A 21,413-nucleotide genomic window follows, 5' to 3' on the forward strand; every position below is an offset into this window, starting at 1 on the left:
CCTTCGAGGCCTCGTTTTCATTGTCCCTCATCACGCCAGCTCTCTGCCCTCGTTCACTCAGCAGAGAGCACGGCCCCCCAGGGCAGCTGCGTGCTTCCTGGGAGCAAGCACCACCTCGGGCTCCGCTACCCCCCGAGCCCGCCAAGCCCAGGGAGGCTGGAGCTGTGGCTTCCTTCCTGGGCCTCCCAACACCTAGCTTCATGCGGGGCATGCAGACAGTCTGTGGAATCGATAAACAAATGAATATCTTTAAGCGCCTATTAGTCCGATCAATAATGACAAATGTTGCCCGAAGACAATGCTTATTTGAAAGTGCCTCGACCCCCCCCAAATGCTCCTTTTGTGAGGATTTACCACAGTCTGGTGTTTTGGCAAGCGTGTCTGCATTAGGGGCTGTCCTGCCCTTGGGGACTCCCACCTGCGAGGTACTCATTTTTCTGGGTACCCTTCACGGGGACCCGTGTGGTGGCGGTTACTGCCGAAGAGCCACGGTTTCTCACAGGGACCCCCGGGGTCTTGCAGTAAAACGCCCCCTCCGAGCTCTCTGCAGCCCAACTCCAGCAGGCTATGCAGATAAAACCACTTTACATATTTTTTTAAATTCTCAGTTGGGTTGTGTCAATAAGTCAGTTGCAACCAATAGCCCCTGACAGGCCCCAAGGCGCGGAGAGAGCAGAGCTGAGTGCCTCGCTCGGCCCCGGGCGCTGCCTCTACGGCGCGGTCCTCGGCGCCCGGCCCTCGGGGATCCCGCCGGGCGGCGCACACGGTGCATCCTCGCGGGCGGCCCCCCACGCTGCGCGCGGGCCGCGGGCGGGGTACGGCGTTCGGTCGCTTCCCGGCCGGACCCCGGGCGCGGGCGTGGGGCAGGCTGAGCAGCGCCTGCGCGAGGGGGCGCCGTGGTCCCGCGCGCAGCACCTGCGCCTCCCCGCAGCCCTGCCCCCAGCGCGGGGGGCCCACCGCCCGCGGCTCCAAGTCTCGCGGTGCTACGGCCGGACCCGCGCCCCCCGGCGCGCGACAAAGGCGGGACCCGGGGAGGCGGCGGCGCGAGGCCGCGGAGCTGCCGGCCTTTGTGTGGTGCGCCGGCCGCGCTCGCCCGGGCTCCGCGCGCAGGGCCTCCTCGTCCCCCCGCGACATGGCCACCCCGGCGGCCGTCAACCCTCCGGGTAAGTAGCGGGCCTGGAGCGCGCAGCCGGGGCCGGGCGGCGGTGGGGCGGCTGTCAGCACGCGCAGCCCGGGCTCCGGCATCGCGTCCCCGTCCTCAGCGCGGCCGGGCCTCGCGTACCTGGACCCCGCACGGCCAGAGGACCCCCTCACGCTCTGAAAATGCCACCTTTCTTCCTGCCCGGGCTCTCGGCCTCTGTCCTCGCGCGCGCGGGGACCCGGGGAGGGAAAGTTTGGAGCCAGGACCCAGCAGGACAGCCCCGCTCTCCCCGCCCACCTGGTCCCGGGCGCCCTCACAAGGGACCACTGCGTGTCCCCGTGTTACATGCGCACAGACCCAACATCCTGGCCGCCCGAGTCATGCCCTCGGCCTCCTGGGCTCCTGGCCTGGGATCCACAGGTCTGTGGCCACAGCTCATCCCCCCGGAGTTGGAGAAGGGAAAGCGCTCCCGGGCCGGTGGGTGGGAAGAGTCACCTGTTAAGCAAGCATAGCCAGGAAATCCTATTTCAGTTGGGAAATGCCCTCCCTGTGCGGGGGACCGACTGCCCGAAGCCGGCGAGGACTGGAGGGGGTCGCCTGGGCCGGCCGCGCGGGAGTTTGTGGCGCCGGGCGGTGGCCGCGGCACGCCTGGCTGGTGCCAGGGCCCTGGGAGGGCGCAGAGGCACTCAGAGGCCAGCCCGCAGCGTGGCCGGAGGGTTGGGAGTGAAGGGTCCCTTCCGGCTGCAGGGCGCTGTTGGAGTCCGCATCTGCTGGAGCCCGGCTGGGAAGAACCCGAGGGTGTGAACACGCGAAGCCAGGGCTGAGGGGACTTGCAGGGGGAAGGGGTAGGTACGTGGAGGTGGACCCGCTCCCAGCCTGGGTGTCGCTTTGGAGCCCGGGATAGAAGAGGGAGCAGCTGGGTCCCACAGACTTGGGTGGCTGCAGCCAGGCCCCACAGGGCTGGGAAGGAAGGACAGACTCCTTCCACGCGAAGAGCCCCCTCAGGTATTGACCAGGAAGGCCCGGGACCACGGTTCTGGAGGACTGACTTGTCAGCCATGTTTGGGTGAGGAAGGCTGGGGGCAGGTAGGGGGCCGAGCTGGGGGGCCCTGCCTGGAGCAGAGAAGAGAGGACAGCACCGCGGGCAGCGGAGGAGCAGCGGCGGGGCCCTGCTTCGGTTCGGGGCGCGGGCTGAGGCGGGGCACGGGGGCGCGGAGGCAAGGAGCCTGCACGGCTCCGAGGAGGAGGCTTCCGTAGCCTCCACACGCAGTGAGCCTCGCCAAGGCAGACGGGGTTCTCCGTCCGGAGCCCTGAGAGGGAGAGCGGCTGGTCTGAAAACAGCTGGGCCCGTCTGCCCGCCCCCGTCACCGCGATTTTGACCTGTTCAGCAGCTTAAACATCAGTGACAAACGGATAGATTTAAGCGTTACGACGTTAGAAAAAGTAAAGCAAGTTAAATGAAGATATTTTAGTCCAATGTAGGTCTATCTTGGAAACAGGAATAAAGTCCGAGAGGCAGTTTATGTAATGTGTCCATACGTACGCTGCCCTGTCTGCTCAGAGCTGTTTCGTCCGCTTTGCTGTCCTGCGAGCTATGGCATAAATATGGCGTGGCTGCCGGGTAGTTTTTAGACTTGGTCAACCCCGGCCCGATGGGCAGAGAGTGATGTTCGTGTCTTTTCTCTGCTGGCACAAGTACCAGAGAGCTTGAGCTTGGTGACAGCTTCTCCAGTGAAATTCTCTGAGGTGTCCCCTCTCCTCTTGTCCACCGCCTTTTCTCTGGCCAGTCCCCTGCGGTAACACTCAGACCTGTGGGGCGTGTTGTCCTTGCCCGGCGTGACTCTCTTAACTTCTTTGGGAGAAAAGGTGGAGGAGCCTCGAGGGATACGGCTCTAGGGTTGAGCCCGAGGGAGGTTTCAGAGTCACCTGCAGTCGGGGCGCCCGAGCGTGTCGCCAGGGGCCTCCGTGCGGTGGCTCTGAGGAGGCCTGCTGCTCCTCCCGCCTCACCCCTCTCCCCAGATCGTTTCCTTGCAAAGAGTAAGAGCTTGGTAAACACAGGCACACGGGCTGGGAGGCACTGATGTTTATTTCTGCGGCTCTTCTGGGCCCAGGGTACAAAGGTCAGAGCCGAGCCCTGTCCGCCGCACCCCACCCTCGGTCCCGCTTTCCCGGCTGACCGCCGTGCTCCGCAGGCTCCCTTCAGTCGGGGTCCAGGTGACGAGACAGGAGGTTGGAGGCGTTGCCCTCTCGTGCTATTCAGGTGACATGAGCCAGGTGTGCAACTCTGATCCGCCCCTTCTAGGTCCCCTGGTTGGGTTTTAGGGTAGGATCCCACCAGCTACCTTGGGGGAGGAACGGGCTCTGGCAAAGGAAGGGTTTGGCTCCTGGATGTCTTCTGCTCGGCGTCTGCCATGGGGCCCTGGGTCTGGGTCCCCTCCCCTGTGGCCTCTGACACCTCCCCCCTCCAGGTGCATTGGTCACTGATACTGTCGTAGTGGCTGGTTTTCTCGATTGTCTCTGGACAGGGACCGCCTGTGTCTTCTAGACTAGACAGCGGAGTCCCCTAGCGTATTCTATTCCATGTCCCTGTGTTACTTGTTTCCCCTCCTTTGTGGGTGGACGTACGCGTTCCCGCGCGTGTGAAATGCTGGAGGTTGGGGTTCGCTGGGCGTGTGTAGGGGACCTGCATCTGCAGTGCCACGGCCACCTCGTCTTTTGTGACCCGAAAATGAGGGATCAGGTTCCAGTTCAGACCAGCGGCCGTGAGGAATTGTGCGTCACCTGGACATCTTCTTTTGTTCCTCTTCCCCACAGCCTTCCCACCCACAGGTGCCACTAACTGTCCCAGACACCTAATGTCACTGTCTACGGTCCACACACCCTCCTTGGACTGAGGACGGATTTCCAAGCAGACCGCCTGGCGTACCAGTCCTCAGGGCTTAGAGAGCACGCTGGCCTTCGTGCCTGCATTTTGTGGCCTCGGACAGGTCACGGCAGTTACTCCTGCTTCAGATACAAAGCCAGGAGGTTTCCCTGCCGGGGCGGGTGTGGCCGCTTCGGACCCGGGGAGCCCTGCTGCTCTTTCGCAGGTGACAAAGGAAAGACGCAGGCGCAGAGCAGGCTGTGAGGGCCCGGGGCACTCTGTTCTGGGGTGAGTGGTGTCTGGGGGAGTCGGCTGGAGCTGAAACCAAGCTCAGCGGGTGGGCCCCGAGCCTCCCGGAGCCAGGTCTGCGGAGGGCCTGCTGGGGTCCGAGTGGGGCCACAGGGGCGGAGGGATGTGTTCGGACACGAGACCCTCCTTGGGACCCTGCAGTGACCCAGACTGGCCCTCAGCACCCCTCTGGCTGCTGAGTAAGACCACTCCTGCCTGGCCCACCAAATTGCCCTCACAGCAGTTCAGGAAAATGCCACTGAAGCTGATAAATGACCGAGGGCAGGGTGCCCCTTACAGACATCAGCCCGGGGCCTGAGTCCACACTTGGAGGCAACAGGAGGCCCCAAGTTAAGTCACATCCCGCGTTTTTATTCACAACTACACCCACAGGGCATGTTCTCTCTTATCTTGGGGAGACCGCTGACTGAGTCGGGACCGAACCTCTGAGAACCCGACACAGGTGGGGTGGCGGTGGCATCTCGGAGGCTGAGGGGGGCGCTGCACACACCGCACGGTGCACGCAGCGGCCCCCTGCCATGCGGGGCCATCCCGTCCTGGACACCGCGGGGCCCTGGCCGTGGGCGGGCCCGGGGCTCTCTGGGGTGGGGGCTGGCAGAGACTGAAGGGGCAACTCCCGCGACCACCACCGCAGCATAAGGAAACCACATGGCGGCTTCGGAAACAAGAGGAGACTTTTCAGATAATTATGATATCTGTGGCGGAAGTTAATTTAAATGTAAAAGAACAGAACCGCAAGGTTTTTTCAAAAAATTATTTTTAGAGCCGCGCTGATGTTTCCATCAGATCAGCAGTTTGAAATGAGGCATAGTCTGGCATCATTTGCCATCATTTGATATGCTTGATGGATTCCAAGTTCCCCAAAGAATAAAATGAATGAATGTGATCAAGGATCACAGCTGTGTTCTTTCTTTTCTGAAAGTGTTTTACACCAAAAGGCTCCCAGTCGGGTTCGGCCAGCCTTCCCGGAGCACCCCTGCCTACCCGCCCGATGAAGGGCGCCGCGCCCAGAGCGGAGCCCAGTAGGCCCGCTCCATGCGTGTTCAGCCCGTCTCCACGCAGGCCCCGCGGGGACCACTTCATGCAGATGACTACAGAGAGGGAGACGGGGCAGATCCCACCAGCCCCTGCTGACAGGCAGAGCGAGGGGGCAGGTGGTGGGGCTGGCCCGGGGCGCAGCTCACTTCAGCTCCAGTCAGCCCGCAAGCCTCGGGCCTCCATTTCCAGCGCCTGCCGGGCGTCCGCGCCCCTCCCCACCCGCGGCCCACAGAGTCTGCACGGCCACACCCCCTGCTCGCCCTCCTCCCTCAGTCCCTGTGGCAGTGAATGGCACCGCTCTCCATTCATTGGCCCAAGCCAGACGTTAATTATTTTAATTGCTTATCCACCTAATTAAACAAATATTAATTGAATGCCAGCTGTGTGCGCGCGCGGTGTGCAAAGCCAGGGGCGTGGTTTCTGCTTTCAGGGCACTCACTGTGTGGCTGGGGAGTCAGCCATTTACCAAGCAATCACGTGCGTGCATGAGGGCATCCCTTCAAGTAAGTGTTACGAAGAAAGGAGTCTTTGTTTCCGAATGCAACAGGAAGCCATTGAAGTGTCGAGCAGGGGTGTGACGTGTCGGGAGGCGGCGGCTGAGCGGGGCTGGCCAGGCGGGGACAGTGGAAGTGGGGAGAAACACACGGGCCCCTGAGCTGTTGAGGAGGGAAAGCCGACGCCACCCACCCATAGATGGCACCTGGTGGATGGCAGGCGGGGTGGCAGGGCCCCCGGTTCAGTCACGGGGCTGCTGCGCTGGCGCAGCAGCAACACTGATGAGGTCCGGGTTCTGGGGCGGTTCGAGGGGACGCGGGGCCGGTCGTGATGTGCTTGGCCATGGACACGGTGAATTTAAGGGATCTCGAGCTCAAGACGTGTCCCAGCGAGGCTGGGCTTTGTGGGAAGCCTCCGGGCCGCTTCGTTTCTCCAAGAGCTGTGGCTTTTTTTTTTTTTTGTGGCCACTGTGTCCGCCCCAGTACCTCGAACAAGGCCTGGCTCATCACTGGTGATGAATAAATGTCTATAGAAGGAAGGAATGAGTTGGACTTCGAGTCCCCAAACCATAAACCGGTGAGAAGAGGTACATCCACCACAAGGTTATTTTTTTGTTCTTGGTGACTTTTGATGCTGAAGTACTTTTAGGCTTCGAGAAGAGCGGCAAGAATGTAGAAAGGTCTGCAGACCCGCCACCCAGACCCCAAATGTTGACACGTCTGCCTTGCTGGTGCCTCCAGCTTTTCCCTCTGAGCAACTGGAGAACACGTGCAAGACCCGGTGCCCCTTTTAATTCCAAATACCCCGGTGGGCATTTCCTAAGGAAAAGTGCATTCCCCTGCATGACTACAGCTTATGACCAAAACCAGGAGGTTAGCATTAATAACATAGTATCATCTGATCCACAGGCCTTATTCCTGTTTTAACAATCATTCTTCAATTGTTAAACAGAAGTTTAATTGTCTAACAAAAAGTTTTTGGCTACATTTTTGTTTTTGTTTTGTTTTCTGGCCCTGGGTTCAATCCAGGATTATAGATTGCATTTGGCTGTGAAGCTTCTTTAATCTCCTTTATTTCTGGAATAATGACTCAGTCCCCCTCCCCCCTGCCCTGCCCTAGCCCCAGCCCCGCCTTCTATGGCCTTAACATTTTTGCTAAGTGTAGTCCAGGCATTTTGTAAAATATCCCTCCGTTTGGTGTCAAAACTTTTTATTGAAGTACAGTTGACGTACAGAGTATGTTAGTTTCAGGTGTACACCACAGGGACCTGACGTTTAGGTACCTTACGCTGTGGTCCGCACGGTAAGTCTCATACCCACTTGTCACTGCACAAAGTTACTGCAGTATAATCGACTGTGTTCCCTCTGCTGTACTCACATGCCCGTGACGAAGTTTGTACCTTGAAACCCCCTTCATCTCTCTGTTTCCTTTTTATTGTTTGTTTTTTGATGTTGCTTCCTGATTACGTCGGGGGTTGAGCTTTTTAAATTTTTCATCAAATCCACCACCGAAGTGACGTATCACAAGACGGCTTCTAGCAGCGATAGCTAAAAAGGCCCCACCTCCTTCCTCTTTAACGGACCTGCTGGGCCTCAGGCTGAGTCCCCAGACTGGGCAGCCCGGGGGGGGGAGGACATGCGCCTTCTTTGGTCAGGTTCGTTCGTTTGCCATCATCTGTCCATTCAGCAGATGTCTGTTGCCTGCCGGCCCCTCGTCAGTCTCAGCAGTCTGTGCTGGGAGCGCTCCAGTTAGAAAGGACCGCGCAGCCTGTGCCTGTGTGGCCCGAAGGGCAGGCAGCCTCTGGTCTAGACTGACCACCAGGCTGCGAGCGGAGGAAAGGCCTGTGAGGCCTGTTCACCACCAGGTGGCGCCCTCACACAGGTAGTGGAGCCGCGCAAACACGCTGCATCAGAACCTCCAGGAGGGTGGGCTGGTCCCAGGGTTGAGAGGGGTCAGACTTGCGTTTCTGACGAGTTCCCGGGTGATGCGGACGCTGCTGGCCCCAGGACCACCCCTCAGGTCCACCGCCAGCTCACTCACCTGGTTCAGGGCTCCCGGGCCCACGGACTCCCTGACTCTCCCCAACGGCTGGGCGTAGCAGCCCCCGTCCCAGATGAGGAGATAGACGGAGGCCCAGCTTGTCGGCGTGGGGTGGACGGCAGAGCCGAGACCGCCGCCCGTTCCCTTCCTGAATGTGTCCTCTTTCCACTGTCCTGTTTCTGCAGGGGCGGCTCCCTTCACGGCTGGGTTTTCATCTGAAACCCCGGTGGGTACGTTCCTTTCCCACCGTCTTCGAGGAAGGTTGCTATTTCAGAAGCGTTTCTGCAGGTGATCTGAGGGTCCTGTTCCGTATTCAGGTTCCTGAATCTGTCCCCCAGGCTCGATTGAATTACGTAGCCTTTGGAACTGAGGATTTTTTTTTTAAAAAAAGACAAGAACACTATGTATGGAGCGCTTGGATGAAAGAGAAAAGGAATAAATGCAACTGGTTGCCCAGCGCCTTCTGTGGCCGGTGTAGAAGATTCTTGTGATCTGTGCTTCTTCTTAGGGTAAATGTGGGTTATTGCCAGCGTCTCATAGAATAGAATAAGAGACGGAGGAGGTGAGGTTCCAGCAAGGAAAAGCTGGAGAATTAGTTGCTCAAGGTGGGGGAGGGGACCATGCCACCAGCTCAGAGGTGGGGGCTAAGGATGGCAGTCGTCGGAAGAGGGGGGGGTGTTCCTCCTGGGAGTGACCCTGGGCCTCCCTCCCCACCTCAGGGCCTCTCGGTGCCGGCAGAAGACGGGGACGAAGGCTCATTTCTCTCCCGAGAGGGGACCTGCTCTTTCCCAGGGGCCATCCAGAAGCGCGGCCTGGTGCGGAACGCCACCCGCCTTCTGCTGCCTTCTCGCCTCTCTGCCTGCCGGGTACCAGGCACCGTGCGGGGCCCCCTGAGGTCTGGGGAGAAGGGCCCGCATCGCCCTGACGATGGTCAACTCAGGCCTGGAGGTCCCCCCGTGCGTTTCTGAGGTCACGTACTCAAAAAAGCTGGTTGTTAATTCATCCTTGTAAACACATGAGAACTTGCCACTAAGACTTTATCTGGAAAGATGCATGGATGGCCTCAACAGAATTTGTTTTTTTTTTTTAATTTAAAAAATCCCAGTGGGTTATTGCGACGAAGGCCAGTATCACAAACAATTCCAGCAAGATGTTAATTGCAAATACTCTGATACTCTGTTTTATTCTGCCGTGTTTTTGTTTATGGTTCTCTACACGTTTGGGTTCAAAAAGGCTATAATGGTCTTCCTAAAGATAGCAGGCTCCTGCATTCTCTCTGAATATTTGTAGTGTTTCTCCATTTCCTTTTACATTTAGATATTTGAAACTCCTCAATAATTGGTTTTGCACATACAATGAAGAGCTTTTGCTCTATGGCTGTGGCTCATTACACGCGATGCTCCTGCAATAATGCGCTTGCATGTAGGGATCGTCTGACTGGGAGAGCTGAGGCGTCTCCAGCTTACAGGAGGTTTTCAGTGAGAGTGACCCAGAACGCGCGTCTACAAGGGAGAGGGAGCGTTCGGCCTTGAGCAGCGTGGTCACGTGGCGCGCCTTGTTTGGGGAGTTGACCTTGACGTACCGTGTAGTGTAGGTATGAAGGTGACTGGTGTGATCAGACGGTCCCTGAGCACGGGTTCGGGGAGCCAGAAATGATTTTTAATTTTCTTTAAATCCTCACCCAAGGATAGGTTTATTGATTTTATTTATTTTGATTTCTACAATATTTTATTTATTTATTTTTAGACAGAGGGAAAGGGAGGGAGAAAGAGAGAGGGAAACATCAACATGTGTAGTTCCCTCTTGTACACCCCCTACTGGGGGCCTGGCCGCAACCCAGGCCTGTGCCCTGGCTGGGAATCGAACCAACAACCCTTTAGTTCATAGGCTGGTGCTCAATCCACTGAGCCACAGCAGCCCAGGCTGTTGATTGATTTTAGAGAGAGAGGAAGGTGGGGGGTGGGGAGAGAGAAAAACATCGATTGGTTGCCTCCCATACAAGCCCCCAACCAGGGATCGAACCTGTAACCTTTCCGTCCACCAGACAACCCTCCAAAGAACTGAGCCACCCGGACAAGGCTTTTTTTTTTTTTTTTTCCTTAGTTTTTAAATCAACTACTTGTGGTGTCCTTTGCACACAGTAGAAGACCAGCAGAAACGATCTTGAAATAGACCTCCCACAGCTTGCCCCCCAGACGAGGCCGCACGGTCCCGGGGGGCTGAAGCTGAGCTCCGACAGACCCCTGACAAGGACATGTCTGCACATGAGATTTTGTGTCCTGCTCTGTTCCCTTGCCCTCGGCGTTTTCCTGCAACATTCGTCTTTGAAATCATGTTATTTAATGGCCGAGTGGTTTTTATTGCTGTGGGTTTTCCATAATTTATTAGCTTTTCTCTTCATGTGAGACATTTTTGTTTATTTGGTTCCTGTTCAGCCTCAAGCCGTATTTGGACGGTCAGTACGCCTCTGAGTCACTCATTTTTTTTCCTGGCTCTTCACGCCTTGACCGCCAGCCGCGGCCTCTGCAGATCCAAGCACCGGCCTCGCCCTGACCCAGGAAGGGCGCGCACGCAGGTGAAGAGCGTCGGCTTGCCTCCTGCCTCAGTGAGTCCCTCAAGCAGAGGCGTTTTGTCTCGTCCGCAGGCTCTCCTCAGCGTGACGTTTGGACTCTTTAGCTCCGAGCCCCTGGCTAGCTGGCCCGCCGGCAGACCACACCCGGCACTTTCTGCTGGGAGGCTGGGCCGCTGGGCTTCTGCTGCTGAAGCCCCGGGCTGGTGGGCCACAGCCTCCCTGCCGGGGGCCCGGCCTGTCCTCCGGGCGGCCGACGAGACCGGCGTCACTCTGATGGTCTCGGGCAGGTGGACTTGACTAAGCGTGAGACAGGCTCTGAGGGGACGTCCCTCCATGTGGTTAGACATGTGGACCCGTCTGTCATCTCCCACAGAGGGGCCAGGCCGAGTGTGGAGGTCGCTTTTGTCGAGTGGCTCCGAATTTGTCACCTCCACAGTGACCTCCTCCCTTTTTGCTGCTGGAACTGCCGGCTGCCTGTTTCTTACCCTTTTTGTGAAGTTCAGTGCAGGGGTGCTGGGGCTTGCGCCAGCAGGGTGGGCTTGGGCGTGAGTGGGAACTTGGCGCCAACGCCCTAGGGGGCTCTGGTTCAGAGGGCACAGCCCACGCCCACCGGGGCCCGAGGGCCCAGCTCTGCCTACGCCCGCAATGTTAGCTGAGGTGGCCCCAGGCCCCTGAAGCCAGGCCAGCTGGGGGCGGCTCGGCCTGCAGCCCGGGCTGCCGGGGGCAGGCCTTGGCCTCTCCCTCCTCGCCAGGGCCCATTGGCTGCCACTCCCCGTGACTGCCACCTCCTGCCGTGCAGACCGCCCCCCACCCCCATGATGGCAGCCTTACAGAGGATGCACAGCTGCTTAGAGCCCAGCAAGGACCTGGGGGCAGATTCCCCGTGGTTGTTTTGCTCAGGGAGCTACGGAAGTCCCTCCCCGCGGGAGCCTTGGGGGAGAGACCCGCCTTCCTTCCCTGCACACCAGGAGGAAGCCTTTCTGACCTCCCCCGGAGATGTTTCCATAATCGAGGTGTTTTCAGTGCATCTTGGGGTTGCACCAGAAATCTAAGTCACCTATTTTTCAGAGCCTAAGCAGTTAACGGTAGAAATTTTGCTGCACATACATTGATCAGTATGCAAGACAGTTGTCACGGCTGAATCATGGTCCACAGTCAAGGTAAACAGATCTGGGATGACATTTTCTGAGCGGAATACAAATGCAGCTTGTTTCCGCCCAGAGGCCCCTGGCGTTTCTCCTCCGCGGATCGCAGAGCCTCCCGAGAAGGTGTCCGTCACAGGAAGAAAGGCCTCTGTGGGAGCTCCCTGGAAAGGTAGGGCTGTGACATGGGATGTGCTTTCCGTGGGAGGGATTGCCGAAGGGAGAGGACCCGTGAGGAGGCTGTTCTTGGGGTCGCCGCCTCCCCCCTCCCCTTCCACAGAGAGAATCTTTTGGTTTTTCGTACATTCCACTAAGCATTAAAATACCCTATGTTATTGTATTGTGAAAGTTCGTATGTCATTAATGGTTTTGTTTTGGTTTTTTTTTTCCTGATGAGAAGATCAAGGGCTGTCTTTCTCATTTGGATTCACGGGCAAGAGTGCGGGGGGTCGGAATGTGGATTCATTTCCTCGTGCTCCTTTCCTGTGCAGTCCTCTCAAGTTTCGGGGTCGCCCAGCTTTTGCTGCCTGTGCTGTGCCGGAGGAATTCCTTTCGGCGTGTCCGCGTGCGCTGGCGAGATGCTCTAGCGGGGCGCTGCCTCTCTAGCCCGGTGTGCTTTCTGAGTCATGGCCACGCTGCTGGTGCGGGCAGTTAGGAGCATCTGGAAACCTTGTTGCAACTTTGTGTCAAGCAGGTTCCTGGGGTGGGGGTTTCTGCATCCCCAGGCCCCGTGCAGAGTCCTCTCTGTCTACCTCTGCCTTTGTCATTGATGGTGATCCGGGGCCCTGAGCAGAGATCAGGTGACCCGGGCGGAGGGTGGCGTTTGAGGTGGCAGATGATTCCAGATCTGGCAGAGTTGCTGTTGGGGGTGGAAGGATGTGAACAAGGAGGCATGAGGGTCTGCTCAGCAATTCTGGAGCCGTCCAAGGAGCACATGTAGGAAAAGGGCCCCCTCACAATTACGCTTGCGATGCAGGCCTGCCCTGCCCTGCTGGGACAGCACAGGGCGGCCTCCTCCAGGAAGCCTTCCTGGATGCTGCCGGTGGTTCCCAGCCTCCCCCACAGCAGTCAACTCTCCGTGTGGAATCACGCAGCTACGTGTCCCCATCACGCTGAAGGCTGAAGCCGTCAGAGGCAGGACGGGGTCCTTTCACCTCTGACTGTCCGTTTTCTAGCAGGACCTGACCTGAAAGGAGAGCTTTGCTGACGTGGTTAGACTGTGATGGAAACCCCCTCCACCATTTTCTTAGGGCCACCTCTGGGGAGGAAGGAATGTCTGGAGTAGGTGTCCCATTTCTTAGCTGGAGCGTAGACGGAGACCCTGTGTGACGTTGGGCGAAGCCAGAGCCGGCGTCAGGCCCCCGTGAGCGTGCGGCCCCCTGAGTACGCGCGGAGGGAGGACGGGAGACACGCCCCTCCCCCAGCCCACGGCGGTCCCCGGGATGAAGCACACGGCGTGGCGGCTCTAACATGCAGCCAGCCCAGCCATGTTTCTCTTCCCCCGTGCAGCCTCCGTGTGGGAGGATCAGGTGACCAGGCTCTTTAGAATCTTCCCTTTTCAGCTCTGACATCATCCTCTTCCTCCTGAGTGTCCTCTTTTCAGCTCTGTCGTTCAGGCCGTGGCATCTTCCGCCCAGGCGGCCGTGGCCTTCATTCAGAGCAGACGTGCAGGTACAATAAGAACAGGTGACAGGGACCAGCCAGCCTCCGACCTGTGGTGGGGCAGGGGATGGCCAGGGGCAGGCCTCTTTGGGACAATGGTGTTTGAGCTGAATCCGAAAGACCGTGCGGCGTTAATAGGGCGAAGGGAGGGAAAGGGGCTTTGTTGCCACAGGACATGGCGTGTGCAAAGGCCCTGGGGCGGGAGAGACCGTGCGGCCGGCGCTGCCGAGGCGGGCAGTGGCCTGGCCACACGGGAGGTGTGACCGTGGTAGGGAGCGCCTTCGTGCCGGGAGCCGACAGCAGCCGTCGCAGACACACTCAGGGGCCGGAGCGGCTGCGCCCGGCTTCCACGTGGAGAACGAATGGGGGGGAAACAGTGGATGTGGGGAGACACGGGGGCCCCGGGAGTGGCAGCAGTGGCTGCCCAGGCCGTCAGGAGGGGACGGCGGGGGGTGGTGCCTGGGCTCGGGGATCAGCGCAGAGATGGGGTGGGCGCCAAGCCCGGGCTGAGATCAGCGGCCGGAGGAGAGTGGAGGGGAGCACGCTCTAACGGGGGGGGGGGGCGGGGGGGGCTGGGCTGGGCGGGGCCTGTGAGGCGGGCAGGTCGCCCCTGGAAACCAGGAGGGGGTGCTCGAGATGGGGCCACGGGGGCTGCACCCACAGCGGGGGCGGGGGCGGAAAAGGGGCCTCTTGCCTTCACAAGAGGGGAGCCCCGTGAGGAGAGCCCCCGGGGGGGGGGGCGGGACGCCGTCTGACGCAGGGTTGCCAGGCAGACGGGGGCGGGGGGCGGCGAGGAGACTCGAGGCCTGAGGGGCGCGGCCGACCCAGCCCCCGCGGCAGGCGTCCGCTCCTACGTGGGACCCGCCGGGCGATGGACTTGGTGTGGACACGCCTTCGGGTCGCGGGAAGCCCTGGCGTCTGTCCCCCGAAGCGCCTCTCCTGCCCACACGTGGTCAGCCTGCCACCGCCCCGGGGTCGGGGCGGGACCCTGGGCTCACTTGCTGGGGGACAGAGTTCGATGCTGATGGGACAGCGAGGCCGGGGGGGGGCCCGGGGTCCACGCAGGCAATTGTCCGCGTGTGTCACGTCACCTTCCCTCCCCCTCCCTCCTCCTCTGAGGGGCTCCCGGGATCCCTCGACCCTGCTGCACAGCCACGGCCTCTGCGGAGCTTTACTTTCTATAACTCATCCTGCAAAAAACAACCCCTCTCTTTGTGCTCCCCCCCAAAATGGGGTGAATGTTATTTTTTCCTCATTACACAGTGCCTCCCGCCCCCGCCCCGTTCTGAGCCGGCGGGCAGGTGGGGCAGGGCGGGGGGCGGGGGGGCCTTCGCAGGTTCGCGTTCATGACTCAGCTCTTCCCGCCTCAACTCTCCTGAACTCAAAGGCAGGCGTGAGGTAGCGGCTGTAAACTACACCAGCGTGTCGCATGGCACAGGAGCCGTGCGGATAGTAATGCCACACGCTCCCACACATAGGACCTTGGCGATGTGCCGGGTTAATCAGGGTTCAAGTTGCTTCCTTATCGAGATTTCTCAGGATGTGTCGAATGGGAGGTTGGCTTCTCCAAGAAGGGCAATAACTTGTTGGCCACAAAACCCTCTCCTTGTAGAATCTTGAGGGTCTGATGTTCTGTGGGACTAGGGGAGCGGTGGCTTTCAGGGACGTAATGAACCTAACATGCTTTAGCCTCCATTTCGGGAAAAAATACAGATTTCTGATCAGCAGGAAGCTGCTGATCAGGGTACGCGGTCTAGCTGTCCAGCACAGTAATTGTCTACAGGGGAGAGGATTGCTTCAAGGAGGGTTTTTTTCTCTTGAATAATTTTTTAATGTGTACATTGGTTAAAAAAAAAAAAAACCAACAACAAACCAACTGTGGTTGCTCTCAAATTTTCGGGAACATCACGGAGTAGCTAAATTGAGATTTTATTAGCATTGTAAAGTTCTTCAGAAAGTTTCAAGGCGGATAGTGCAGATGACCTTAGAATGACTTTGATGAACATGATCTCTTCGGGCGCAGCTGTGGGCCGGCGTCAGCGCCTCCCCCGGTGCCCGGAGGGGGCAGAGGGCAGAACTGTGCCCGTGTGCGCGCCCGCTCTCCGCGCCGCCTCTTTCAAAAGCTCCCTTGCGGCTGTCGCTTCCCTTCTGCCCCGGGTGAGAGCTGAGCCGGGGGGGCCGGCACAGGAGCCGTCACTCCCAAGGACAATGACCAGACCCGAGAGGCCGTTTGAGGACAGGCCTCGTCTTTCCCTGGCCTGAGCAGGGCTGCCCGAGTCCAGGAGCCCTCGCTGAAGTGGGAAGTGGGGGCTTGCAGACTGTGGTGGTGCTGGCGTTCGGGGTGCCTCGGCTGCCGTGGCCTCGATGGATGTGTCCAGCTTGTGAGAAACAGAAGATGAGATAGTGGTGCCCAGGAGAGGCACTGTCGCATTTTTTAAATCTGCGGCGTTACTCCTGGCTGTCACCGCCGGCTCGCCGCGTGGCCTGGTGACGCTGTTGCGGCCCCTGGACCTCCCTCTCCACCTCGAGAATGTGGGGGCCGTGAGAGCTCTGTCCTCAGAATTCTGAGTCCAGTTTCAGGGCGGGCAGCGGCCTTTCTGCTTGCATACAAATGCCCAGGGTGAGGGCAGGGCACCTGCGGACGCTGCCGCAGGGCCCGACCCATGGCTCTCGGTGGGTTTGCCCGTTGGGGTTACCAGGTTGCTACCAGGCGGGCTCTTTCCTGTGCCTGGATTCCTGGACGTCTTACCTGCCCCCAGGCAACCGGGACACAGGAGGTCCTCGCCAGAGCCGCTAAGCTGTGCTAACTCTTCTTAGCCACCCGAACTGGATACGGGTGCACTGCGTGGGAGACCCTTGTCCAGAGGAGAGGCAGCGCCCAGACGAGAAGGACCCACTGAGTCACCCAAGTGGCGGCGTCAGGGCAGCCCCAGGACCCGGCCTTGGGCTCTCCTCCCGGGGGGTGCTTTTGGTGCCATCGGCCAGCTTTCGTGTTTTTCTGGGATTGACAAATGCTCTCGTTTTTGCTGACTTCCAGAGATGGCCTCAGACATCCCCGGCTCGGTGACGTTGCCCGTGGCGCCCATGGCGGCCTCTGGACAGGTGAGGATGGCGGGGGCCGTGCCGGCCCGCGGCGGAAAGCGGCGCTCTGGGTAAGCCATCTCAGCATTCCCTGGGCCTGGGCTTCCTGCGCGCTGCGCGACACTCTTGACCTGTCAGGGAAACGCTGTCCCTCGCTGTCCCTCCCTGTCCCGGAGAATAAAAGCCCAGCGGTTCGCTTCCTGTTTAGCTTTTGCAAGACCTCGGACTGTGCATGTGACGGGGCTCTCAGTGTTCTGGGCTTCGGCGCCCTGCTGGGGACTTCTGTTTGCTCGTCTCTGTGGGGAGCATGAACCCTGCGGTCCTGGGCCTTGCTCAGGCCATCGCTCCGAGGGAGGGGCCCTGGGCGCCCCCTGAACTCCCGCCCGCCGCATTGGCCGCAGGGGCTCCCTGGTGCCAGCTGTCCTTCCCTTGGGGGGCCGGTCTTTGCTGGGGTGTGTGCAGGAACCGCTCCTTGCAGCATCCGGGCCCCTGAAGGCCGGGCGGCCTGCACGGTGTGCCGCTCTGCGGGTAGCACTGATAACATGGTAGATCCTGGCAGCGCCAGAGAGGTCGCCTCTCTTGCACCGGTGAAACCCAAGGCGCATCTACTCCAGGGAGCCCTGTCTTAGAGCTCAGACTGAAGGCCCTGCGGGAAAAGCGCAGCGGACACTTGCAGGCCCAGGCAGTGAGCCAGCCCCTGTCCCTCATTGAGTCGACGTTATTTTCAGTGAAAAAGTCGGTACACAGAGTTTCCCTTGAAGTGGGATCGGTTTTTCCTATTAATGCAATTTTGTTTTCTTTTTTATTTTTAAATGTTTTACCGACTTATTTTTAGAGAAAGGGGAAGGGAGAGAGAAAGGGAGAGAAGCATCCATGTGTGGTTGCCTCTCACATGTCCCCGACTGGGGACCCGGCCTGCGACCCAGGCCGGTGCCCTGACGGGGAATCGGAGCAGCGACCCTTTGGTTCGCAGACCGGTGATCAGTCCGCTGAGCCGCACCCGCCGGGGCCAATGCAATTGCCGAGAGCACAGCCTCCCCGCGCCGCAGTGTCAGCAGAAGACACCTGTCGGGTGCAAGGCCTGCCGGGTGGGCAGGCGTACGGGTGCTGTGTGTGAAGACCGGGAAGGGAGTGGGTTAGGATGAAACGCACATTCGGATTCAGCGTTACAACTTCAGGCTGTAAGACAACGTGCCGTGGGCCTCGTGCGGTCCTCAGAGGACGACCCGCGGCTTCGGTGTTTCCCGGGAGAGCCGGCAAGGCTGAGGCGGCGCGCTCTGTGGCCTCACCAGCTTTCCTGCACCCGCGGGCTCCTACCCATGTGCTGCGGCAGCCTGGTCCCCACCCGCCACTGCCCTTGTCTCCTGGCGGGGTTGGGGGGGGGGCGGGCAGCAGAGCTGTGATGAGCAGGGTGGGTGCCGGGGGCAGGTCCTCAGACCGGCTGTGCCCTGAGAGCGGCCTGCGGCCCCGGCGCCGACCCAGGCGCGGCCGTTCCAACTAACCAGCAGCCCCTGCTCACTGGGCTGGGGTTGCTGTCAACATATCAAGTGACTAATTTTTAAAAAAGATTCCAGGTCTGTTAAACTCGTTTTAAATGTTTGTGCCCTCTCGCTGCCACCCGTCCCCAGGAGACAGAGCCCCCGGGAGTGCCCAGTTCTCTTGGACAGGAGGCCAGCACGGGCTGTTCAGGGAGGGCGGAAGGGTGGGCCGGGGCCGAGCGCAGGCGGGGACGGCCAGGGCGAGGAGCTGCCGCCCTCCCTCCTGCAGGCGTGTCCGGTGCGTGTCCGGTCCGTGCCCGGCTCAGGGCGCAGCTGCAGGGGCGAGGCCGCTTCCCGCCTGGCCTCCGAGGTCCTGACCCCCGCCTGGCGTCCAGACCCTGACTGCTGCTTGCTCCCGAGCTGATGGCTGGACGGGCGGTGGGCTCGGCCTTCTTTCTGCCAAGCGCCCCCCGCTGTCCCTGTCGGCACCGATCACGGCGTGACACCGGCTGCGGAGGGACCGGAGCGGCCGAGGCGGGGCCCAGGGAGCAGAACGCCGAGAGAGAGAAAGGAGACGAGAGGTCCAAGGGGGCGAGGAGCCGCTGAGGACGCAGCCCCCGGCAAGGAGAAGCGGGGCGCGCGCACTCTGGACGGAGGCCCCCGTGCTGACCTCCGGCGCGGAGGGGGCTCGTCCTCGGCCGTCCGCATTCTCGGGGCCCAGGCGCCCGCTTCCTTTCCCTGGCAGAGCAGGGGGCTGTCCAGCCCGGTCCCTTCTGCCGAGCCCCAGTGAGGCGGGGACGTCTCCTCGGCGTCTAAGAAAAGTCTCCCTTTTTCCAGGGCTGTCTCCATAGTAATTCTCGAAGCTGATATTTCTGCACGTTTTGCTGAAATCCTGCGACTGAGGCCCCTGCTGCTGTAGAGCTTGGCACACTCCTCGGAGCACGGGCTGCGCCCTCAGCTGGGGGCTCAGGTGGCCCCGCAGCAGGTCCCACCCTCTGGCGTGCTGGGCAGTGGTGTTCTTCCGCCTCCTCCGCTCTGAGAGTGTGGGCGCAGTTGGAGAGACACGGGGGTGGGCTGGTTGGACGGGGACAAGGCAGCAGGCAAGGGCCTCCTTCCGGCCCCTGCTCCTGGCCTGGTTCTCCCAGCCGGACCTGTCATCCTGGTGGAGGGAAGGGTCCCAAATTCCCGGGGTACCCACCCATCCCGCCCTAGCGTTTCAAGCCGAGTGGCGCGGACCCTTTGGGTTTGGGCTTCTGCGGGCACACGCCTCGCCCAGCGCTGCGGGTGCTTCGGGCTGAACGCTCTCCCTTCCCTCCCCGGCAGCGTCCCAGCCGGCGTGTGCGCTGCCAGCCAGGGGGACCCAAGGGGAAGGTTCAGAATTTCCAGATTCTTGGGAAAGTGATTCCACATGTGGGAGACAAGAGGTGAAGCCAGTCACCTGAACTGTGTTTTTGCAGAGGCCTGCCTGGTCTCAGCAACAGGGTGGAGAGGGGTGGGGTGCGCTCGGAGCCGCTGAGGCCCCCGGTAGTGTAGCGCTTGGGCCCTGGCATCAAGGGACTGCGCCTGGTCCAGGTCTGAAGGAAGAGCATTTGCTGGCACCGGTGTCATATCAGCTTGGTTTGAGGACGCCTCAGGGTGGCTCCGTGGCTGCCCTTCTGGGACCAGCCCTATTGGCCCAGCCTGTGCCGAGAGCATAAGTGAATTGTGCCTGGTGGCTCCTATTTGATGAAGCGTTATTATGGCACAGTCCCTGCCGGGGAGACCCATACCCCTCGCTCTTCACCAGGGACAGGCTCGGAAATAAATGCCGCCCGTGGCTCCTGAGCGAGGTGAGAACCTGGGCCGGCGGGCGGGAGAGTGCGCTGGCGCCTGCCGCCCGCGTTTTGGAGGCGCCTCTCATCATCCCCTCCTCGTACCGAATTCTTCAGAGTGAACTCAGTAGCACTTGGAAGTCCTGTTTTGGTTTCTCTCCTTTATATCCAGATGCTTCAGCGCAGTAGAGGCAATGAAAGGCGTCTTAAGACAAAGGGTGATTGAGGTCAGAGTTTTCGCAGCGGGAGAGGCAGGCCTGTAGCTCGCGGAGTCCTTCCTAAGGTGGCGACAGAGACCCGCAGGCTGTCTGGGCCAGTGCTGCTCTGCCCTGCATTTGTCCCTATGTTGCCGTTAGCAGTGAGCCCTGTGGGTCACCCTGAGGACGGGAACAGCCGTCAGTGTCCTGATGTCTCCCCTGGGTGCACCCCGCGTCACGCCGTTCCAGAGACTAAACCTGATTGCTGCCCCTGTGTGATCACACGCACAGGTGGAGAGGCAACAGCCTCGCGGTCCCTTATTTTTTTGTAGACAAATCCTGGTTCCCGGGCTCCCAGAGGCCTCGAGGAACCCTGGGCACCATCCCTTTCTCGCGCCGTCTGCTCGACGGTGCGGACCTCGCCCAGGTCCGGGCCCCGTGGGGGTCACGGTCACACGGTGGCTCTCGCTCCCCAACTTGTCTGCTCCACGGCTGTCCGGGCAAAGGACAGAGATGTCTTTACGAAAACGAGGGTGACCAGCTCTCCCGGTGGGCCCGGGACCTCCCCAGCTTGAGCACGGGGGTCCTGTCACCCAGGAATCCTCTCCGTCTGGGAGCACGAGGATGGTTGGACCCCCGAAATCCCCCGAAAGGCCATGCAGGCCGAGGGAGGGCTGGCCGTCCCGCTCCTCTCGGCGAGAGCGAAAAGGTGCCTTAAAGGCTCCTGCGCCTCCCACAGCCACATGCGGGCTGGCTCAGCCACCGGAGTTTTGGAAAGGTGATCTCTGTCCTAAACCCTGAAATGTGTTTGGCGGGGCTTAGGGAACCGGCATGCTCGTTCCCAGATGAACACCAGGTGGCAGTGTGGCCCCGTGTCTGCGCAGAACCCAGGGGTGCCTCCCAGATGCTAACCTTCCGCAAAGCTGCGGTGGCGGCTAAGTCACCGTGCAGAGCAGCAGTGGCTTTGCTTCACTTAGCCAGTTGCGCACGTGAGGGCCTCCTTTTCCTGGGACAGACTCCCTGCAGCTGCTGGCTGGTGCGTGGATGGCCCCACCGTGTGGGCAGGGGCGTGTCCGTCCCTCCCGGTGGCGGGTCTGTGGCCTTCCGTTCGCTGTTCCCTGCCTCCGTTTCCCCCTGCGCTGGTTCTTGGGGGACTGTGCCTGACGGCCTCACTCCCGGTGTCTGACTCCTTTGCCCCCTTTATCCCCAGCAGCCTGGGCGGCCCTCGCGTCGGGAAGTCAGGGGTCCCATCAGGCCTCCCGGGGAGACCGAGGCCCAGATGCGAACTGTGGCCACAAATGCACACACACACAAAAAGCAAGCCCGCGATACCGTTTTATTTAAGTATTTTTAATCCTCGCCCGTGGATACGTTTGTTGATTTCTAGAGAGAGAGGAAGGGAGAGAGAAAGAAAAACACCGACAGAAGGAAGGGACACAGTCGGCTGCCCCTTCCCCTGCATGTGCCCTGACCGGGCGTCGGACCCGCAGCCACTCAGTGTGCGGGACGACGCTCCCTCCGACTGAGCCACCCGGCCTGGGCATCTCAGGGCGCCATTTTAAAGAAGAACGTGCTCCTCTGCCC

At 60.3% G+C, this 21,413-nt stretch overlaps 1 protein-coding gene across 2 annotated transcripts in view; it reads left to right on the top strand.

Moving 5' to 3' along the window:
- Positions 1-1,028: 1,028 nt before the first annotated feature.
- Positions 1,029-21,413, top strand: part of ARNT2 (aryl hydrocarbon receptor nuclear translocator 2) — a 72,559-nt gene continuing 52,174 nt past the window's right edge. The window contains exons 1-2 of one of the 2 annotated variants that reach the window (XM_054588398.1): positions 1,029-1,163; positions 16,300-16,414. In XM_054588398.1, the coding sequence (XP_054444373.1) occupies positions 1,133-1,163; positions 16,300-16,414 (146 nt within the window). In that variant the 5' untranslated portion in view covers positions 1,029-1,132. The remainder of the gene's footprint in view (positions 1,164-16,299; positions 16,415-21,413) is intronic. The other variant, XM_054588393.1, reaches the window with a different exon arrangement.

This window comes from Pteronotus mesoamericanus, unplaced genomic scaffold (genome assembly GCF_021234165.1).
Source record: "Pteronotus mesoamericanus isolate MK-2021 breed Mesoamerican mustached bat unplaced genomic scaffold, CSHL_Meso_final contig_1242, whole genome shotgun sequence".
Taxonomy (NCBI): Eukaryota; Metazoa; Chordata; class Mammalia; order Chiroptera; family Mormoopidae; genus Pteronotus; species Pteronotus mesoamericanus.